A 22,952-nucleotide genomic window follows, 5' to 3' on the forward strand; every position below is an offset into this window, starting at 1 on the left:
TTTTAGAGCAGGCAAATATTTTGCATAAAATCCCCAAACTATAAATATTAAATCTGTTACAATTAAAAGGGGTTGTCCACTTTCAGTTACTCTTTTTCCCTGGGTGCAGTTTGGTATTTAAAAAGAAAAGAAGTTTTTTTGTTTTTGTTTTTTAATCTAATAGTCATCACCTAATGGTGATAATCATTAGATAAGTGTGGATCCCACTGCTGGGTACCCCACATGGCTTTGTTCTCCTCTGATTCTTCCTGGCTGCAAGACTGGCCAGGAAGAGTTGAATAGAGCAGCAGGTCACACATGTGCCCTGCTGCTTCAATTCAAAGTCTAGGAGTAGAACAACAGGCCTTGTGGCAAGGAAGACACAAGTAGGACCCATACCAATTTAGCATATTTAATGGGTAGGTGATAATTTGTTTAGCATTTTAAGAGTATTTTCACACACAGTAGATTTCATGTCCTGTTCAGGGGGCTAGTTAGCTGAACAGTTGCATGGCCCCCACTATTATGCATTCACTGCTGTAAAACACCCAATCTTTACAGTTGACTCTTTACTGTAAGGCGCGGTAGTATTATTTGGACAATGAATGACCGTGTTGCAGAAAAAAATGTGTGGGTGCAGCACTACATAGTAGCATGTGCAGTATTTTGTAAGCGCTGAAAACAGTATTGTGTTCGCCTTGTATGAACATGGCAGAAAGAATCTCTGTGTCATCGCCTCATAATGTGAGACGTTGTGCCTCTTCCAAATTAGATTGTAAAATTCAAATACGTGCACGGAAGAGCCACTTCTGATACATTTGAGCATCAGGTAGATCTGAATTTTAGTACACAATAGGTCACTTATATAGGTTATTAATAGTCATACATGGTAACAATGTAATTAGCTCAGCTTATCTCTACATATGTGCTGACATTAGCATACATCTCATTGGCTAAAGGTAATTCTGTACACCCAGCTTTTGAATTTTAGGAATCTCTCACTTTCTACTTTCGTTTATTCCTTATGGTTTCTCTAAAGGCCCCGTCACTCTAAGCGACGCTACAGCGATCCCGACAACGATACGACCTGTTAGGGATCGTTGCTGCGTCACTATGTGGTCGCTGGTGAGATGTCAAACAGTCAGATCTTCCCAACGACGCAGCAACGATGCGGCGACCCGTAACGATCTGTATAATGATGCACGCCTATGTGTTTCTGTGTCGTCAACAAGGTCGTTGGTAAGGTGTCAAACACACCGATGCATGCTACCCAGGGGGGCCTCAACGATCAAAAAATGGTCCAGACCATTCCGACACGACCAGCTATCTCACAGCAGGGGCCTGGTTGCTGCTAAGTGTCAAAGTTAGCGAGATCGCTGCTGAGGTCGCTGTTGCGTCGCAAAACTTGTGACTCAGCAGCGATCTCGCTTAGTGTGACGGGGGCTTAAGTCTTTAGACAAAGACATTCCAAAGACTCCTTATCTCACACACACACATACTGACTCAAACTCCATTCTGGTAAGCAGAAGATACATGTACAAAAACAAAATGGAGTCAGGATAGATAAAATAACTTCTGCTCTCACACTCTGGATCTGTGTACTTTTTGTAATTTATTGAAATTTCGAGCACTCTCCAAAGAGGCTGCCTTAATCCTTAAAGTTGTTTTCTTCCTTTTTTATTTTTTATTTATTTTTTTTTTTTACAGGTGTTTTTCTGAAATAAGACACGTTCATAAATTTCTCTGTTTTTATACATACACACGTGGTCAAAATTGTTGGTACCCCTCGTTTAATGAAAGAAAAACCCACAATAGTAACAGAAATTACTTGAATCTGACAAAAGTAATAAAATCTTTGAAAATGAACAAATGAAAGTCAGACATTGCTTTTCTGCTTCCACGGAATTTGAAAAAAAATTAAACTCATGAAATAGGCCTGGACAGAAATGATGGTTCTTCTTAACTTAATATTTTGTTAAACAAGCTTTTGAGGCAATCACTGCAATCAAACGATTCCTGTAACTGTCAATGAGACTTCTGCACTTCTCGACAGGTATTTTGGCCCACTCCTCATGAGCAAACTGCTCCAGTTGTTTCGTGTTTGAAGGTTGCCGTTTCCAGATGGCATGTTTCAGCTCTTTCCAAAGATGCTCAATAGGATTTAGGTCAGGGCTCATAGAAGGCCACTTCAGAATAGTCCAATGTTTTCCTCTTAGCCATTCTTGGATGTTTTTAGCTGTGTGTTTTGGGTCATTATCCTGTTGCAAGACCCATGACCTGCGACTGAGACCAAGCTTTCTGACACTGGGCAGCACATTTCTCTCTAGAATCCCTTGATAGTTTTGAGATTTCATTGTACCCTGCACAGATTCAAGATACCCTGTGCGAGATGCAGCAAAGCAGCCCCAGAACACAACAGAGCCTCCTCCATGTTTCACAGTAGGGACAGTGTTCTTTTCTTGATATGCTTAATTTTTCCGTCTGTGAACATAGAGCTGATGTGCCTTTTCTTATTTTTACAGGTGGAGACACGTGGAGCAGACTACGACTCTCATCATTATCCCCTGCTGGTACTGATCACAGCGCCAATAGGGGACTATGATGAGGGCAGCGTTCAGCACCCGGCGCTTGGGAACATCACTAACTATACACTAATTCCCAGGCGCTGGTACGTGTGCTCCTGATGCGCTTCATGTGTGCAACACATGTACATACGGATATCTCCGGTATGGGGTTTTCCGATACTGGAAATATCCAGACGTGGTGGAACCGGCCTAAATGTTATGTGCAGCTCAAAGAAAGGGAAGCCACACCCTTGCCTGCACTAAATGCAGAAACCTGAAATTTAACCAAAAAAAAAATTAACTGGCGTATAAGTTGGTATGCATGCAAAATAGGAGCATGTTCACACTGGCCATTAAACAGACAAAACCTAAGACCGAAATGAACATATACCCTGCTGTAAGTAAGTAAAAGCAATAGTGCATATAAATAACGTAGGATACTTGGTAAACACCGTTTTTGATCAAAGCGTAAAAGCCATCCTACCAGCGTCAAGGTGTACCACAGCACCAATCCGGATCCAGCGCAACAGGACAGTAATTATTCAAATAGCTTATGAAAGTCTGGTGAGTCCTGAAACAAAATCCAGACACGCCAGGTCCTCCTGAACTTATCAGCACATCCATTATGATCAGCAGAGAGCTATTCCATTCTGCAGATGTTAACCATTTCATCGTACCATTTCAAGATTTTGGGACTTTGAGGCAGTTTCCAATAGCGTGGGATCACTGTACGAGCAGCAGTTAAGCAGAAACTTAAAATGTCCTTTTTTTGTGACCGTATTGACGAGGATAAAATGGAGAAGAGCCACCTCTGGACATTTGTCAACCCTACCCCCAGTAATTAAATGATAATTTGAGAAAACTTTTTTCCCAAAAGGGTTTGACCTTGTTACATGCCCACCATATGTGAAGCATAGATCCCCTCTCCACTTCACACCGCCAACACGTGTCTCGGACTGATGGAAAAATATTGTGTAATTTAATAGGGTATTGGTACCACCTTGTCATCATTTTATAATTTTTCTCTTGTGCATAACAAGAGACTGATAGTTTGTGTGTGAATAGAAAACCTTTTTCCCATTCTGTTGAAAGTATGTCCACTCCTAACTCCCTTTCCCATTTAATTTTCCTGAGGTACCTTTTCCGATCAGGTTGTTATATAATAAAGATATTGTGTGATTAGGTGGAGACTCCTGTAGAAACAACCTCTCAAAAGGAGTTGGTATAAAATGGAGTGAGAGGGTAAGAATGACTGCAATTGTAAGTATTCCAACCATAACAGCTTTCTGGATGGAATCTTTTCCTGTAAAGCATTGAATGGCGGTATTCTTCCATCCTCAAGTAGCTGAAAGAGACGGGTATCTTCTATAGCTCTCCAACCGAGAAAAGATTTGCGCAAGTATCCAGAGGAGAAGGAAAGATTGGAGAAAAGTGGTGTGAGAGGGGTGTTCTGTGGGGATAGTGTTTTTTATAACCTCATGCCAAGTTTTAATTACATCTTTAGTCAGATTTGTTAATTCTCCTACCAATGAGATATCAGAAGAAAAAAGCCTAAGAAGATGTTTTAGAGCAATGTCCACCCCTTCCTGTTCGATGTTGACCCATTGTTTTGTTAGAGAATGGAAATGCCAGTCCAGCAATCTGCCAAGGATAGAAGCCTGAAAGTACATTTTAAAGTTAGGAAATCCAGCTCCTCCCGCCGATTTAGAACAGGTTAGTGTTTGCATACCGATTCTAGATCTATGTTTACCCCATATAAACCTAGTTAAGGCTGAATGTAGTTTGCGGAAGAAGCTACGTGGAGGGGAGATGGGAACAGCTTGCAAAATATATATAAAACGGGGCAAAATATCCATCTTGATTGTGTTAATTTTTCCGAACCATGATAGTCTCAATTTACTGTATATCGCGAGATCTTTGTGTGTGATCCAATAGCGACTGGTGGCTGAGAGCAAAAAGCTTGGAAAGGTCAGAAGGAATGAACACGGCCAGATACTTTATTGCCTCCGACTTCCATCTGAAAGGAAATTTATCTATTATTTGCTTGACTTCTTCCTGGGATAGTGATAAATTCAATGCCTCAGACTTTGAATAATTGACTTTAAAATTGCACAGAAAGCCAAATCTACCAAGCTCTTTCATTAAAGATGGAAGGAAAATCTGAGGACGAGAGACATAGAGAAGGTCATCTGCATTTAGTGCTGTTTTAAACATTTTGGATCCTATTGTAATCCCATGAATATTGTTATTTTTCCTTATTGCATTAGCCAGGTGTTCCATCACTATAACGTAAAGAAGGGGGGGAAAGTGGACACCTTTGCCTGGTTCCATTTTGAATTTCAAAGAGGGAAGACAAAGTCCCATTAACCTTAACTTGGGTGGTGGGGCCAGAGTACAAAGAAAATATTAGTCGTAGAAAACGTGGGCCTATGCCTATCTGACGCAAAGTCTCCTTCATAAACCCCCAATGAACTCTGTCAAAGGCCTTCTCCGCATCAATCGACAGAAGACCGATAGGGATAGAATTCTTTTTAGCTTTAGAAATTAGTAACCTAGTCTTTATTGTGTTGTCTCTTGCCTCCCGGCCTTGAATGAACCCTACTTGATCAGTGTGTATAAAAGAGGGCAAAAAGGGGGCAAGTCTTTCTGCTAATATTTTAGAGAGTATTTTAATGTCTACATTTATCAATGATATGGGTCTATAATTAGCAGAGACTGTGAAGTCTTTACCTGGTTTAGGGAGAACACTAATATGAGCTAGAGATTGGGGGACAAAACTTGTCTTCTCATCTAGTGAATTGAAGGTTTTGACCATAATGGGGGACAGTTGAGTTTTAAAGTATTTATAGAATGCCGGAGTGAACCCATCAGGACCAGGGCTTTTACCAGAGGGGGTGGACTGAATTGCAAGATTGACACCTCTTCCTCTGAAATGTCAATTTCCAATGTTTCAGAGGCCTGACTATCCATCATGGGCAGTGATGTATATATTCCTTGATTCCGCTAGTGAGATTGGAAGTGGATAAGTCTGAATATTGTCCCCTAATATTATACAACTTCTCATAGTATGAACGGAATCTGTCAACAATTTCTTTAGGGTTATGAGCATCTTCCCCATTACTTTTCTTGACACATGGGACGAACGTCGCCATTGAACGAGGGTGGAGCAATCTTGCGAGAGGTCTTCCACATTTATCTGATGACTCATAGAAAAAGTTTTTGGTTTTCTTCCTATATCTTAAGTATTTCTGGTCTAACAATGCTTTGAGATCACTTCTTTATTTAGATAGGTCTGCAAGAGTGTTGGGGGATAATGTTTTTTTATGTGAAGTCTCGAGTGTGTGAATTTGTCTCAATAGATCATCAACCCTCAAAGTTCTCTCCTTTTTGAGTCTGGAGCCATGCTTGATCAAAACGCCCCTCATGACACATTTTAGTGCTTCCCATTGCTCAGGTGTTGAGGTGTGATCTGACTTATGAATCTGTATAAAGAAATCAATAGAGTCCTTCAGCTCTGATACACAAATATTATCTTTTAGGAGGTTTTCATTCATTCTCCATGTCTAGGAGCGCTGGACTGGGGAGGAGATGGACAATGAAATCTATGTGGCTGTATGAACCATGAGCAGGAGAGAAATATGTGTAATCCTTACCCTGAGAATTTAAAATGCGCCAGACATCAGTTAACCTGAGGGCATGGACTACCCGCTTTAGCGATCGGAGTTGTCTCAGAGAAACGGCACCTCTTCCAGAGGAAGAATCCACCGCGGGATTCCATGTGAAGTTAAAATGTCCACCTATAATGAGAACGCCTTCTGCAAAATTAGACAAAGATGTTAGGAAAGACCTGCATACAGATATTTGATTCTTGTTAGGAAGGTACCAATTTGCTATTGTACATATTGAGTCCGCTATTTTAAGTTTAAGAAAAATGAATCTGCCTTGATCATCAATGAGAGTGTCTATAAATGTAGACCAGTGACTTATGTAAGGCTATGGAAACGCCCCTAGATCTTGAATCCGGATTGGTGCTGTGAAACCATCGAGAATAATACCTATCCCTCAGAACAGGTGTATGTCCAGTTTTAAAGTGTGTCTCCTGCAACAAAAGGACCTGAACTCTTTGTTTATGCATAGAGTACCGAATTTGTGATAGTTTCTGTGGGACACTAAAGCCTCTTGTGTTAAGCGAGCTTATTTTAATGGAAGACATGATTATTATAGAAGAGTAGAGAAACAGGAGGAAATGGGAGACGGGAAAACAAAAATAAGTAACGGGGAGAAATAGAAGGAATAAAAAAATATATACGATAAGTTAGGTTATATGTAGCAAGTGAAAAAGAACAATCTGGTGATGGGAAGTAAGTTCTGCACCTGCACAGCAGAGTACAAATCCACTAAGAGAACGGACTTTCTACCGGAGAGCCCCCCGGACCTGCACCATCCCAGCACCATTAATAACACGATATTGCCGAATCAATTATCAATGAGCAAACAAATAACTCCATGAATGAGTTACTAGCTGTAATATTGATTAAACCTGTTGCTAAAACCAGGTTAGGAAGACGTTTTGAACCAATAGCTTCCAATATATGAACCAGCACTAAAGGCTGGTAGATGGACCGAAGAATTTATCCACGTGGAGCAGTTCAACCCGGGGAGGGAGAAGCACATATTCCAGTATTTCCCCTTCCGGATGTTTCTCTGGGTTTACGCCTTGTCACTCTTTGTGGTCTTTTGTTGAGATCTGATTTAGGACCCCCTGGGAGGCCTGGTCAGCCCATTGATGGTATGGATACATGAGGGATCCCCAGTCGTGTAATAAAAGCAGGGATATCTCCAGGGTAACGCACCACATGTACGGATCCTGAGTGATGAAAGGGAAATCCTTAAGAATATAGAATGTTCTGCTGTCTCAGGACCTCTAGTAATGGTTTTAAGGCCTTTCTCTTCTGTAATGTGTGATGTGATAAGTCAGTCATTAGTTGAATAATATGTTCTTAGTACAAAATGGAGTCCATCTTTCTGGCCTTCATTAGGATGCTTTCTTTCCTTTTTTTTATATCTGTGGACCTTACAGATCACATGACGGGGTTTTGTAACATCGGGGGATCTGGGGCCCAAGGACCTGTGAGCCCTGACTAGTTCTAGACCATTTTCTAGAGGTACCCCCAAGATTGAATTAAACAAATGGCGCAATGTCTCATCCAGATTATGGTGTTTGTTTCAGGGAGTGCCCTGATCCTAATATTGTTGCGTCTTCCTCTATTCTCAATATCATCCATCAGATCTGTTAAGTATTCCAACTGGTATGTATGTGAAGACATAGGTTGTTCATGTGTGGTTACTTGCTGCCCAATAGACACTGTGTGTGATTCTACAGCAGATACTCTTTCTGTTAATTGCTGCATATCTCCTCTTATAGAGGCTGCTTCAGCCCTATAGGAGGACTCCAGCCTGGACACATCATTTTCCATGTCCTCTCTGGTTGGAATAGCTCTTATGCGGGCCCTAAGCTCCCTCCATATTGTCTCACATTGTGCTGAGTGACCTTGTTGATTTTCCTCTGAGCGAGCATGAGAACAGGGGTGTAATAATGCAGGGAAAGAGCCTATATCAGGGGACCACAAGGCATCTGCATGCGATAAGAGATAAGTGATGCCAGACTCAGAGTGTCCAGGATCCGGGGTCCAGACCAGTCGTCAGCAACGCACCCGTGATCTGGGGGCGTGAAACTCCAATCTGCCATCTTAGAATGAGTAAGGTCCTCAGCTGCAGCGGGAAAGCCCTCCGCTGTCTCCGGGGTCCGGATCGCCAGGTTCACCAGTTCTTCACTAATCCTCTTCTGTGAGCGGATTGTCGCTGAGACGTTGGCGGTATAGTATCTCCGATACAAGTTCTCTGCACTGTACACGGGGGAAGAGACTTGTAGCTGTGTCAACAGGAGGCAATCCCATTGGTAGGTACGGAGTCTTAGGACAGAAACTGGCAGCTAATGGAGAAAACACAAATTTGATTTCTCTCTCTTCCACTCCTGTACTGTGCGGGGAAGAAGCTGGAGGTTGCTGTCCGTTTAAACTGCAGATCTTGTGTCTGTGCTGACCGGTCCTTTGTGCCCTGTGATGGTGTCGCTGCAAGAGCAGCAGGAAGATCTTCTTGCTGTGGACCTCCCTGACCCTCCCCAGATGGTCCATGTCCCACCAGGTGTTGAGCTGTAGGTTCATCTCCCCAGCGAGTCCCTTCCACATCACAGGCCAGTAGGAGACCGGGTGCACTGGGCCTAGGATGGTGGCGTCTTCTGCTAAAGAAATTGAGGACATTGGCTCCCTTCCCGAAGTACCTGTCAAGGAGTGTTGGGTGGGTTATTGATTTCCATACTCTCCGAGGCAGCTCAGCATTTCTCTTCAACTTCTTCTGTGCCAGTTTACTCAATATGTCTGCGGAATTTCTTCTCTCTAGGGACGGCAAGGTTGGAAATTATTTTTTATTTAGCCATCAGGCACGGTCTACAAATATGCCTCTGTGGTCAATGTGATTTAATATCTATGTGAATGCGATCACTCAATGACCAGGTTAAACTCCAATATAGCAAAGATATGGGTTGTTTTTAATGTGACTATTAGAGCGCAACTGTAATTGCAGGAAACGCCACTAGGTGGTAGTAGAACACCACCAATTTTTAATTATATTGAATTCTATGGAGTATGAGAGTTCACATTTAGGCTGCGTGCCCACTATGCATTTTTCAATCGTTTTTGCCGCGGAATTTCTGGTGCGAAAACGCTTGGTAATACGTGCCCCATGGTCCCCAATGATAATCTGCATGTGCTGTGCACATGCTGCAGAAATTTCTGCTGCGGATTATCATTGAGGAAAAATCCGCAGCAGGTCCATTATTTTTGCGGAAACGCAGTGTAATTGCCACCATTGACTTGCATTGAATCGCTTAATATCCGCATGAGTACATGTGCACATGCAGATATTAAGCAATTCAATGTGCGGATGGTACCCGGGTCTGGAGAAGAGGAGACGAATTTTAAATAAAAAATATACATTATACTCACCTTCTGATGGACCTCCTCTCAAAAGATGTAGCGGAGGTAAGAAGGGTGGATGAAGCAGGCCCTGAGGAGGTGGTTGAGACAAAGAGGAAAGGACTATTCTAGTCTAGAGCTTTAAGGATCACTGGAATGTTCTCAGAGTTGACCCTCCGGAGAACACAAAGGAAAGAGAACTGTCCCTCAACTAGTTACCAGTATGTGCACTATGCATGTTCAGTGGTTCAGAGCAGGGCTGTGGAGTTGGTAAGCCAAACCTCCTACTCAGACTCCTCAATTTCCATGACACCGACTCCACCATACATGACTCATGTTCAAGTGATAAATTTACTGTAGCACAGATTCATCTCAGCTAAAAGTCTAGACCCTTAGATCAGGAATAGGACAGACATTTATAAGACATTTCATAACTTTCCCAAATTCTTATGAAAAAATATTCCCCACAAACTGCATTGAACTACTGTACCCAATTTATTATATATTTTAGGAGTTGGAGTCGGTCCATTTTATACCGACTCCTACTCCACTAAAATGGACACAGACTCAGACTCCACAGCCCTGGTTAAGAGACCTGGCGGATAAGTTGAGACTTTGTGATTTGGGAATGAACATGAGAGATGTGCAGTGGGAGTACACAGCCAAACAAGAAAAATTGAGGACGATCTCAAAGAAGAGACCACTCTGCTAGAGAGTTCTCAGATGAGACTATATGGTCTGCCCAGGGAATGTGTATTGCTGAAGCACTTGATCCCAAGCTTCTATTTTGTGGAGAATCCCAGAGATCCCCTCGCCTCCACACCTGATGCAAGAATAAGCTACTGCAGTCGAGTCAGGGGCCCAGACCTGAACTCGGTGGCCCTGGGTTGGTGAGGACTAGAGGGAGAGAGCTACAAAGAGAGGTTCCAAGTTTTGGAGCAATAGACTGTACCTATGCAGGCCCGGATTGCTAATCTGTCTTATCGGGCAGATGTGACGCGCCCCCTAGGCCGTGGGGTACTCGGTAGCCGGGCCGGTCGGTGCTGGGGATGTCACAGTGGCAGTGACCCGGTCCGTGACCCAGGACGGTCAATTAAAGGAAAAGTAAAAGGGGAATAAAGTTTTTAGAGAGTAATGTTCGTGACGCCACCTGTGGTATGCGGCTATATGGAGCTGCCGCTGCGGTGCAGATCCTCTGGAGCTGATGGTGACGCAGCAGAGTTGGTTCAGCTCTCCACAGGCAGAGCTTAGCTCCAGGGCAATATATGATGAATTGTGGAGGTAGATGTTGGTGCGGTGTAATGTAGGGCTGAGGGTGCAGATAATGACCAGACAACAAATTAATGGCGGTTTCCTCTATTTTTACTTGCAGTTTGTCAGAGCAGACCGGGGCACGGGTACTAGCTGGTAGTGGAGGTCAGGGCGACCTGGAAGCAACTTGGGGATCCACCTCGCCAGGTGGAGTTGGAGGCCTTCCCTCTGCTCTATTCTTTTGGCCCTGCTGCTTGAAGCTATGCTGCAGCCCTCGTCCCTGAGTAAAACGTCTTTGTGCTCACCCGTATGGCAGGCAGCTTGGGCTTTCTGTAAATGTCGCTCCCACTTGGTGGTGCTGGGCCCTATGATGCTGCTGAGCCGCCGGGCGTCTGGTGGGGCCAGGAGACCTGCAGTCTCCTGCCCTCCGGATTTAGCTGCTGGGCCTTCAGTGCCCCACAACCTCAGACGCCGGTGTCCGGTTCCTTTGCGCTTCTCCCTGGGGCGAGCTTGTACACAGCTCCCTTCCACAGGTCCTTCCTCGTCGCTCTCATGTCTTCAACTCCTCTCAACTCACTCTTACTAACCCCGCCTCCAGATTCCAGTGTAAAGGGGAGGAGTTTCCCTTTCTGGTCTGGAACCAGGAAAGTGTTGTATGCTGGTAAACCGGATTAGGGGACCCCTCCTTGCTACTAGGCATGGCATCACCCGCTGTGAGGGAGGCAATGCAACTGTGGCAACCGGACTCCTGGGGTGACACAGATGCCCCATGGGCTGGTCTGTTAGGTCATAAAATGGGCTGCCTAGCTAATGTTATCAGTGTACCATTGTGTATCAGTGAGTCATGCATGAGATCCATCACAGAGCTGTCAGTAGCATTAACACTTAAGAGGAGTGGCAGACCCCCACACTGCTGCACAGTACACAAGATTATGATGAAATGGGCCTCTGTCCTCACCTGTTAAGGGTTAATGCTGCTACAGGTCTTATCTATGTGTAGAGCTGTGGGGAGGAGGGAGTCAAGCTGTGATTCCCTCTGCTGCTGACAGGTGACCTGCCTGTGCCCTGCTTCTGATCTGAGAGTATGAGAAGAGGGGGGGGGGGGGGGTGCTGGGAGGGAGAGGAGATCCCTGAAGCAGGGCATTAACCATGTCCTAACCACTATAAGGGGGTCTCCAGTGCATCCATTCATACACCATTATAAAGTTATAGGCACTGCACACTGACATTTGTACCTCATTGCCTGTCAGCCAATCACAGACTTTGCTTTATAAGCACATCTGTGATTGGCTGACAGATACAGTGACCATTTTAGGACTTGATCAGACATCAAAATCAAACATCAGAATGATGTCAGTTTGAGGCTAAATACCCTGTCTGACAAGTGATTCTGACGAGTGACTTTTACAACTGTAATAATAATTAAAAAAAAAAAAAGTAACTGTTCGCTGATGGGACTTGAACCCAAAATTCTGCATACCAAAGTCAGTGCATTAACCACTGAGCTATAATTTCAGTTGTAAAAACCTAGGAGTTCTATTTGGTTATATGATTTTCAGTGCAAACTTGTCTAAAACTCATTGGGACTTATGCACAGACTGCAATCAAGCCAAATTCAAATGATGTTTGATTTTAATGTGTGACTTTCTTCAAACATCAGAATTACAATGACTTTTAGGCTGTATGCCCAGGATGCGTTTTTAAGCGTTTCCGCACTTCCGGGATGCACTAATTTACTACATATCTATTTCCAAGTGACTTTATATTTGCATAATTTCTTAACGGGGTCTAATGATAAAATTTCTTTATTGTAAATTTTTCTTTCCATCCACCCAAGAACTGACTGCAAACTCCCAATTTACTTTGACTATGTAATTTACCATGCAAATAGACAGCATGTCTGAAACTTAACACGTTAGGATGACAATCAGAATGTTAGCTATAGATATTAAAAGTAAAACACCCCTGTAGTTTGTGTGCTAAATAGGCATAATTACAAAAAAAAAATCTTATTCCTATTGGGATTTGAAATCTAACACTGTAGTTTCAGAGGCTGATGCCTTACCATTAAGCTATCCAGTCAAGTGATACTAACTGATAGCTTTTCTTGTCTTATGACATCAACCATGAAAATACTCAGGGTGACTAAAAGTCATTGTGATTCTGATGTTTGAAGAAAGTCACACATCAGACTCACACATCAAAATCAAACATCATTTGAATTTGACTTGATTGCAGTCTGTGCATAAGTCCCAATGCATTTTAGACAAGTTTGCACTGAAAATCATATAACCAAATAGAACTCCCAGATTTTAACAACTAAGTTTATAGCTCAGTGGTTAGTGCACTGGATTTAGGACACTAGAAGTTTGGGTTCAAGTCCCATCAGCGAACAGTTACTTTTTTTTTTTATTATTATTATTATTATAGTTGTAAAAGTCCCTCATCAAAGTCACTTGTCAGGATCACTTGTCAGACAGGGTATTAGGCCTCAAACTGACATCATTCTGATGTTTGATTTTGATATCTGATCATGTCCTAAAATGGACACTGTAGACAGGGAATGCTATCCCTGTGTCCTCTCTGCCCTGAAGTCACAGCTTGGAGCAGCCAGGAAGCTTCAGCAGAAGATGACATTGGCCCAGACTGACAGGATGGTAAGACATGCAGCCTCTCCTGTGGAAGTTCTGGAATAGTATTGTTTTAAAGAAATCAAAAATTAATTCCTATATGAACATGTTGGTAGCAGTGGACACCTGCGGAAAGTTGCCGGTCACAGATCCACAAGTTGTGTGCACAACAGCTGCCAGTAACATGCACTAGTGCAGTCTGTACCCGGCAGGGGCAAGCTTCAATCTCACATAGACCATAAGTCTGTATGAAGAATTGCTAAAGTCCCCTGGTACACTGGTCATTATGGGGTTAGTTTGCGGATTGTTGAACATGGGCGCCATACTGGCGTCATACTGACTGTACAGTACAGTTTTTCAAATGAACCTGTTACAACCCTTAAAATAAATTGCAATCCTTATTTCCAGTGCAAGTGGGTGGTCGCATGATCGCTTGTATGTGATTTGCACTGCTGTTGTAAGCAGCATGTACACAGAGTATGTGGACCCATAGGATTACTATTCACCCCATGCACTGCGCTATGCGTGTGCTGCTTACAAGAGCAGCGAACTTCAGATTGGCGTTTTGAGCAATTGGTGGGGGGTCTCAGGACCCAGACCCCCACCGATCACAAGCTATTTGCAGTGCCTATTGTATATTTAACAAAAAAAAGCATGGTGGCTCAGTGGTTAGCACTGTAGCCTTGCAGCGCTGGAGTCCTGGATTCAAATCCCACCAAGGACAACATCTGCAAGGACTTTGTATGTTCTCCCCGTGTTTGTGTGGGTTTCCTCTGGGTTTTCCGGTTTCCTACAAACACATACTGATAGGGAATTTAGATTGTGAGCCTCAATGGGGACAGTGCCCATAATGTCTGTAAAGTGCTGTGGAATTAATGGCGCTATATAAGGCTGTGTGCCCACGTAGCGTTTTTCAAGCGTATATGCTGCGGAATTTCCGCAGCGTAAACGCTTGAAAAACGCATGTATATCCGCACCCCATGGTCCCCAATGGGATTCCGCAATGTCAATGCCCATGCTGCGGATTTTTCCGCAGCGTATATGCTGCGGTCAAAAATCCGCAGCATGTTCATTAATTTTGCGGAAGCGCAGCGGAATCAATGTGCGGATGGTACCCAAGTCTGGATGAGAGGAGACTCTCATCCAGACCTGGGTACCAAAGAACCTGTAAAAAAAAAGAATAAAATAAAGTTTATACTTATCTTCTGATGTTTTCCCTTTTCGCGCTGTTGTCTGAAGGACCTGCCACGTCATTGAGTCATGTGACCCACCACATGACTCAATGACGTCACCGCAGGTCCTGCACACAACAGCGTGAGCCGCTCAAGACTCCGGACGGGGCAGAGAATGCATCAGAAGGTGAGTATAAAGTTTATTTTTTTATTTTTTACCATTCTGAACAAGTTGTCAAGCACTTTTCCAAGTGATGCTTGGAGAAGTGCTTGATAACCCGCATGCGGAAATGCATGCAAAGATGCCTCACAAACGCTTCTACCTGGCGGGAAAACCGCATGTAATATCCGCATGCGATTTTCCCGCCAGGGAGAAGCGTAAAAAATATGCTTCAGGTCCGCAACGTGGGCACATAGCCTAAGGGAGTAAAATAAATAATACTAAATAAAATGACTGGTACACTTTAAAGAACTATATTCATTTTAAAGGGAATCTGTCACCACTTTGAAGATATCAGACCTCTACTATGCCATACAGAGTATAGAAAAGTAAATCTATACACACCTGTATGGCCCATAGTAGAGGTTTGATTGCAGAGAAAAACGCTTTAATCTATTTTGTACAGGCTTGGCTTCCGGGGGACGCCAAGCAATCCCCGCCTATGTGATTATTATTCCCCCAAATTCCTGCCTGTATGCTTAATTATCATATCCCCCCCCCTCCCCTGCACGTCACAGGGTCCTGTGCACTGTGCTCCATGACTTCCCGGGCATGCGCAAAGCGCTGCTCACATAGAGTTCACATAGAGTGCGCTTTGCTTCATCCCGGCCCCGTCTGCCTGTGCACTGCGCCGCAGGTTTCTAGTGCCCAGGCGCCGGGGAGTCACTGTCACTTCCCGGCACCTGTGCAAAAGAAACCTGCGACTCAGTGCACAGGCAGACGGGGCCGGGATGAAGCAAAGCGCACTCTATGTGAACTCTATGTGAGCAGCGCTTTGCGCATGCCCGGGAAGTCAGGGAGCACAGTGCACAGGACCCTGTAACGTGCAGGGGAAGGGGGGATATAACTAAGCATATAGGCAGGGATTTGGGGGAATAATAAGCACATAGGCGGGGATTTCTTGGCGTCTCCCGGACGCCAAGCCTGTACAAAATAGAATTGATTAAAGCGCTTTTCTCTGCAATCAGACCTCTACTATGGGCCATACAGGTAAGTATAGATTTACTTTTCTATAACCTGTATGGCCATAGTAGAGGTCTGATAACTCCAAAGTGGTGACAGATTCCCTTAAATGCCGATCTCTGCTGGCAGACAGCGATCACAGATGGCTCCTGCCAGCGATTTAGGTGCTTCTGCGGGGAGAACCCCCTGTTGAGCTCCATGACATTGGCAGTGATCTCCCATCAACAGAGCAGCCCGGAAAAAAAAGATGCTCTGTTTATGTGAAGCAGCAGAATCACAAGCCAAAGCCGTCTGTGACCCCTCTATGCCAGCACTGGGTAGGACCAGGGGTGGATTAAGAGTAGCAAGGGCCCCGGGCAGTTTAGACGGCATGATTGCAGAAATGATTGCAAAAACGCTTGAGAAACGCTTCTACCTGGCGGGAAAAACGCATGTAAAATCCGCATGCGTTTTTCCTGCCAGGGAGAAGCGGAAAAAATATGCAGCATTTCTGCATCGTGGGCACATAGCCATAAACACATTTGAAACACAAAACTACATATAAAACAGACATATCACACAATGATATCTGCACACATTGACACATCACTCACCGTCCCCCTGCTCGGCTCCAGTCGTCCAGCTCCTCTCTGGTGGTAAGAAGCAGTGCAGGGCACACTGCATGACGTCACGCTAGCAGACACTGCCGCGCACAGGGCCGGGTCTTCTAGCTGTGATGCGGCCAGGCCAGCACACGTGTGCATGCACGATACGCAGATATGCGCACAGACACATGCATACGTACATATCTTATAAACACATAAAACTGTCCTGTCCAGCAGCTCCTCAGGCATGTCTCAGTGCAGGGCCGTCGGCGTGTCACAGACATGGCCCTGGACCATCAGAGGGGCCCACTTGCCGTTGGGGCCTGGGCTGCTTCTACAGCATCTGTGTAGGACCTCTGGCGCTGCTTGATTGCCGGCACTTCACCTGACATGGCCGTGCGCTGTGCGGTTGTGTCTGGTAGTAATGGCGCAGCAGGGGCAATACACAAGCACAATTATAGGCGCAGTGTCATCCCTGCCGTGTCATTAATACCAGACACAACCGCACAGCTCACGGCCATGTCAGGTGAAGAGCCGGCGGTCCTGCGCAGATGCCGGGAAGCGGCCCGGGCCACGACAGCGAGTGAGCCCCCCTAATGGTCCACAAATACATAGACATAGATACAGACACACACACATATACATATATATATAACACACACACACACTGCACATGGACTTACCCTTTCTGTACATGATGCAGGTTCTTCCATCTTCTCTGTGGGGCTGCCTCCCCTCCTCTTGAGGCCCGACTGCAGAGCTCTGGTGTAATTGCAGGGCAGGAGGGGGAGAGCGGAGAGGTAACATTCAGTCCCGGGTAGGGGGCAGGGAGAGCAGTGGCCATGCTTAAGCTGGCTCTGTGCTCTGCTGGAGGCCGGAGCAGGTGGGCGGAGCCTCCTCTCTTGCACTTACACAGTCAGTTGCTGGTGAGTCATCCTCGCAGCGCCGCCGGACACAGCAGAGCAGATTCCATCTTCCGACTCCCGGGCCCTCCTGTCACACATTATAATGAGGTCAATCCGGCCTCAGGCTCCTGTGAGTCCTGGACCCCATGGCAACTCCGGGCCCCGGGCGGTAGCCCGGATTGACCTCACTATAATCCGCCTATGGGTAGGACAGGCAGAAAGTTAGCAAAAATCTGCCTGTTAGCTCATAGGCCCATAGTTAAAAAAAAATAACAGTTCCAGATAATCCCTTAGGAGAAATGGATTTTTTTTTCAAAACTAACTACAGTATTATTTCCTCCAATCTGTAAAGTAGTGCGAGTCTGGACCACTTGATAAGTGATCGGCCAAGATAAGCACATCCAAACACGACGTATCAATGGCATGACTGCTCTGTGTCATATTCAGTTCTTAAATATCGAGCTTACATGTATTGTTTAGATTTTAGAATTCTGTTCTAAACTAGTAATAAATATAACAATCTATATGTTTACATAACATTGTTGAATTATGAAGGTGGGGGGGGCAGAAATATTTCTTGCACAGGGGCCATCTGCAGTCTGTGTCCACCCCTGCACTGCACAGCACCACTTCTCCTGTCCTGTATACATACACTGCACAGTACCACTTCTCCTGTCCTTTATATATACAGAGCACAGTACCACTCCTGTCCTGTATATATACACTGCACAGTACCACTCCTGTCCTGTATATATACACTGCACAGTACCACTCCTGTCCTGTATATATACACTGCACAGTACCACTCCTGTCCTGTATATATACACTGCACAGTACCACTCCTCCTGTCCTGTATATACACACTGCACAGTACCACTCCTCCTGTCCTGTATATACACTGCACAGTACCACTTCTCCTGTCCTGTATATACACTGCACAGTACCACTTCTCCTGTCCTGTATATACACTGCACAGCACCACTCCTCCTGTCCTGTATATATACACTGCACAGTACCACTCCTCCTGTCCTGTACATATACACTGCACAGCACCACTCCTCCTGTCCTGTATATATACACTGCACAGTACCACTTCTCCTGTCCTGTATATACACTGCACAGTACCACTTCTCCTGTCCTGTATATACACTGCACAGTACCACTTCTCCTGTCCTGTATATACACTGCACAGTACTTCTCCTGTCCTGTATATACACTGCACAGCACCACTCCTCCTGTCCTGTACATATACACTGCACAGCACCACTCCTCCTGTCCTGTATATATACACTGCACAGCACCACTCCTCCTGTCCTGTATATATACACTGCACAGTACCACTCCTCCTGTCCTGTATATATACACTGCACAGTACCACTCCTCCTGTCCTGTATATATACACTGCACAGTACCACTCCTCCTGTCCTGTATATACACTGCACAGTACCACTTCTCCTGTCCTGTATATACACTGCACAGTACCACTTCTCCTGTCCTGTATATACACAGTATCACTTCTCCAGTCCTGTTGTCGGAGAGGCATCAATATTGGTTTAGTATTTTCAATATTACTATGGCCAGATAAAAATAAATATTGGAAAACCTGTTTAAATGGATTATCCTAAGTAATCCCCTCTCCTCTGGATAGGGGATAACTGTCCAATCGCTGGAGATCCGACTGTTGGGACCCCCATGATCCCGAGAATCAGAGCTCTGTAGAGCACCATGTAAATGGAGCTGTAGTCAATCATACGCACTGTGGCGCCATTCACATGCGGCTCTTCAAATAACTCCTTTTAGGAGAGTGAGGGGCACAACAAAGTAAAGCAAAATTCACTAATCTGGGGTAATGAGTGTTAGGGTACGTGCACACGATCGGTAATTGCTGCGGATTGCATGCAGCGCACTTGTGCTGTGTGCAACCCACAGCGGCCAGATGTTACTGCATAGTGGATGAGATTTGTAGAAATCCCATGTCCACTGTGCGTCTCCGTGCACCTGCGGATCACCCGTGGACACGGATATGTAGCGCGTCTTTCCAGACCGCATGTCAATTTCTCTTGTGGAGACGGTACGCTCCGCAAGAAAGATTCTATCAATGCAATGTATAGGATGCGGTGAATCCACATAGTTCAATGAACACATGCGGATTCACCGGCGTGCAGCACTTTGAACGCAGCATAAAGTATACTGTGTTCAAAGTGCTGCCAATACCGACAGTGTGCACATACCCTTATAGTAGGTGGGCTGGTGGGGTTTGTGTGGCAGAGCTGCTTTTTTGACCCAGTCCGGCCCTGTACCTATGACTAGAAACCCTAATAGGCATGTTGGTCAAACAAAGCTCCTTAGGCCACGGCCCCACTATTAGTATGTGGTCAGTATTCGGTCAGTATTTTTTCTCAGGAGTGGGATCCAAAACCAGGAGTGGGTGATAAATGCAGAATTGGTGACTTGTTTCTATTAGACCTTTTCTCTGATTATTCCTCACCTGGTTTTGGCTCCCACTCCTGAGAAAAAATACTGACCAAATACTGATAGTGGGACCATGGCCTTAATCTGAGAAACTGGTATCTGGCAATAGCAAGAAATAACAAGTCTTGAAGCAGAATTGGGGTTAACCACAGATTAATATACGTGCAGGTGAGGATGGGAAAGTGGATAGAAAAACCGCAATGAGTTCACCAATTAGTTCAACAGAGACAGGATCGAAGGAGATGAGGGAGAACCTGAGCATAGGGGATGACCTCAAAGTAAGAGGCCATCCTGCACAAGATCAACATGTGAAGGCAGAGGGGATCTCGGCCTGGACTTAGGACACTCTGAAGTGAAAAGAAGAGAGACCCAGGAATTTCTGAGAAGGTCCCTGTTCTTTGCAGACTTGGAAAGCAAGCAATTTAGTTTTTTTCTTTAAAGTTATGTATTTTGGGCTAAACATTGTGCAGTTTGCCCTCTATAGCTTCTGTGTTGCAATTGGTTAACTAATAACCAGTTAGGTTAATGAATCAGAGAAGCTCAGATAAGTTATAAAGTTCAGCTCAACTTTGATGTGGTGATAAATCAGCTGGAAAAAACGCTCAATAAAAGACGGATGAAAAAGTTTGAAACTCCCTTATCCGAACAGAACGGGCTTATTGACTTTTTTCCTGCTGATTGCTGAATGTGATTAACAGCCTTCAAAGCCAAAAAGTGTAAAATTGTTAGTGAAACCCAAATTGCAAAGATTTTTTAGCCAAACTATATACACTTAAGTATTAAAAAAATACATGTATTCTTGGGTGTTCATATCTTTTAAGCTGCCTGTGTTCAGGGATGATGGTGATGAGGTTGAAGTAAGACTCAATTTAAGATATTACCTCCTACAAAAGGAAAGATCGGGGGGAAAAAGGCAAGTAGCAATCTAACCAGCATGCCACCGAGAAGAGTGGTCCAGAAGGTACTTTAAGGGCTTGCTCACACTGGCGTATAACATTGTCGAGTGCTATCCGTTTTATCGGATAGCACTCGGCCCAGTGTTATTCTATAGGGCAGAGCAGATCTGTGAATATTTTCTCATGTCATTTGGCATGGTGTGAGTGGGTCTGATATTCGGATCACACGCACCCTTACAAGTCTACGGGCGCATGTGAAACATCCAATGTACGCTCACAGAGACAATGGAAAACATGGAGAAATTAAGTTCTCCATGTTCTCCGCACCTGTGAGGAGATTCTCTCATCACACTCGGATGACACTTGGCTCAAACTCTGACAGTGTTTGAGCAGTGTCATTAGTATAATCAGCCCGATTTTCTTGCAAGAGAATATACGGCAGTGTGAGTGAACACTTAGGGTATGTGCACACGATGCAGAAATGAAGCAGAAAATTTCTGCATCATTTCTGCATCTCCCTGGCAGAAAAAACGCATGCAGATTGTGCATGCGTTTTTCCTGCAGAATACATGCGGATCCACATGCAGATTCACATGCGTTTCCGCATGCAGATTGACAAGCGCTTTCCAGGCGATGTTAGCATCACCTGGAAAGTGCTTGATAACTAGGTCACACTATATAAATCCATGCAAACAGCATGGATTTATACAGTGTGAACCGAGAGCGTGTATATACTTACCTCCGATCGCCCGCGCTGTCCTGCTCAATCTGTTCTCCCGGCTGCCGGCAACTTTGAATTGAAAGACCTGCCGACGTCAGCGTCACGTGACCCGTCACATGACTCTGACGTCACCGCAGGTCCTACAACTCACTGCAAAGTGCCGGGAACCAAGCGGGAGCGCTGCGCGGGCCGACAGAAGGTAAGAATACATTATTTTTTATTTTATTCTTCTTTTTACAGCTTTTTTAATGGTACCTGGGTGTGGATGAGACTCTCCTCTCCTCCACACCCGGGTACCATCCGCACATTAGAACGCACCAATTACGCAAGTACAGATGCTGTCTTGCGGAATTGGCGCGTTCTAATGCAAGTCAATGGCGGCGAAATCGCCGCGTTTCCGCAAAATTAATTGACATGCTGCGGATTTTTGACCGCAGCGTTAACGCTGCGGAAAAATCCGCATCATGGGCACAGCACATGCGGATTTCCATTGGGGAACATTGCTTCCCTTCTACCATGCGTTTTTCATGCGTTTCCGCGGCGTTTACGCAACTGCAAAAACGCCGCGGAAACGCATGAAATACGCATCGTGTGAACACAGCCTTAAGGTGCAGAAGTCAGCACTTGGTGTAGCTAGATTGCAGTTGCAAACACAGGCACTAAATAGGACCCACGATCATAAAAAACGTCTTAGAGAGAGGGTGTCAAACTACTTCTACAATTCACAAGGTGGCGGCTCGAGTGGACTACTGGGGAACCAATGCCTGTGTAGAGGGAAAGGACTTCAGAGACTACAGAGGAAATGCCACCAATCGGATGCTCCCATTTCTTAGAGAGCTGGTAATTGGAATTCCTAAGATTAGGAAAGCACAACTGTCACCAGAAAATAGAAACAATCTCAGCAACAGTCTTCAGTTTTTGTCCGAAATCCCTAAATGAAAGACAGTGCAACAGGCGCGAGGTGCTAGTGAGCTGCAGAAAAGCTCATGTTCATGCCTCTACAGACCAGCAAACACTATGGCGTCTTCATGCTTCTTGTGAAACGCTGCATTTTTGATCGCCACAGTAACTTTCTAGGATACATTTATTCATACAAAATATAGAAAATACAATTGAAATAATACAGCAATCCAAACAGTCTCACGTTAAAGAAACAGCAAGATCATTTTGATCATTAAAACTAGGGATGAGCGGACCCCATGGAAGTTGGGGTTCTGGTACTAGAACTGTACCCGAACATGAACCAGAACCCCATTGAAAACAATGGGGACTCAAACTTTGGAACTGGAAAATATCTCTCTCCTGGAACATTGCAACAGACTCATGGGAGAAGTCAGTGTTCGGCGTTTAGCGCTGGACACTAACGGCCCAGTACAAGCTTTTAAGTTCAGGTTCGCTCATCTCAAACTAAAACCAGTGGGACCCAGGACTTTTGAACAAATGAGCCACCCACACTCTTTTTGTAAGGACTCGTGCAGATATCTGTGCAAATTGGTTCAAGCATAGACCACAATGTACAGACTGGCCACGGCTCTCCTGACCAGAGCATCAAAGCTTCACA

General features: G+C 44.7%; 1 protein-coding gene across 1 annotated transcript; it reads right to left on the reverse strand.

The window, feature by feature from the left end:
* Window positions 1-1,613: 1,613 nt before the first annotated feature.
* LOC141271631 (uncharacterized) lies at window positions 1,614-13,782 on the reverse strand. The gene is made up of 3 exons (XM_073681674.1): window positions 13,664-13,782; window positions 11,134-11,384; window positions 1,614-8,998 (listed from the first exon to the last, which is right to left on the reverse strand). Exons 1-3 carry the CDS (start codon window positions 13,780-13,782, stop codon window positions 8,517-8,519), a joined length of 852 nt encoding a protein of 283 aa, XP_073537775.1. The 3' UTR covers window positions 1,614-8,516.
* Between the last annotated feature and the right edge of the window lie 9,170 nt (window positions 13,783-22,952).

This window comes from Phyllobates terribilis, unplaced genomic scaffold, assembly GCF_046119375.1.
Source record: "Phyllobates terribilis strain yellow unplaced genomic scaffold, ASM4611937v1 Scaffold_5__5_contigs__length_657084704, whole genome shotgun sequence".
Taxonomy (NCBI): Eukaryota; Metazoa; Chordata; class Amphibia; order Anura; family Dendrobatidae; genus Phyllobates; species Phyllobates terribilis.

Excerpts from the sequence above, each read along its gene's own strand:
- LOC141271631 (XM_073681674.1), bottom strand. The coding sequence starts at position 13,782 with ATGGCGCCCATGTTCAACAATCCGCAAACTAACCCCATAATGACCAGT. Across the intron at positions 11,385-13,663 it reads TTGAAGCTTGCCCCTGCCGG|ACATGAGAGCGACGAGGAAG; the intron begins GTACAGACTGCA and ends GAGGAGTTGAAG. Across the intron at positions 8,999-11,133 it reads CCAAGCTGCCTGCCATACGG|AGAGAAGAAATTCCGCAGAC; the intron begins GTGAGCACAAAG and ends TGCCGTCCCTAG.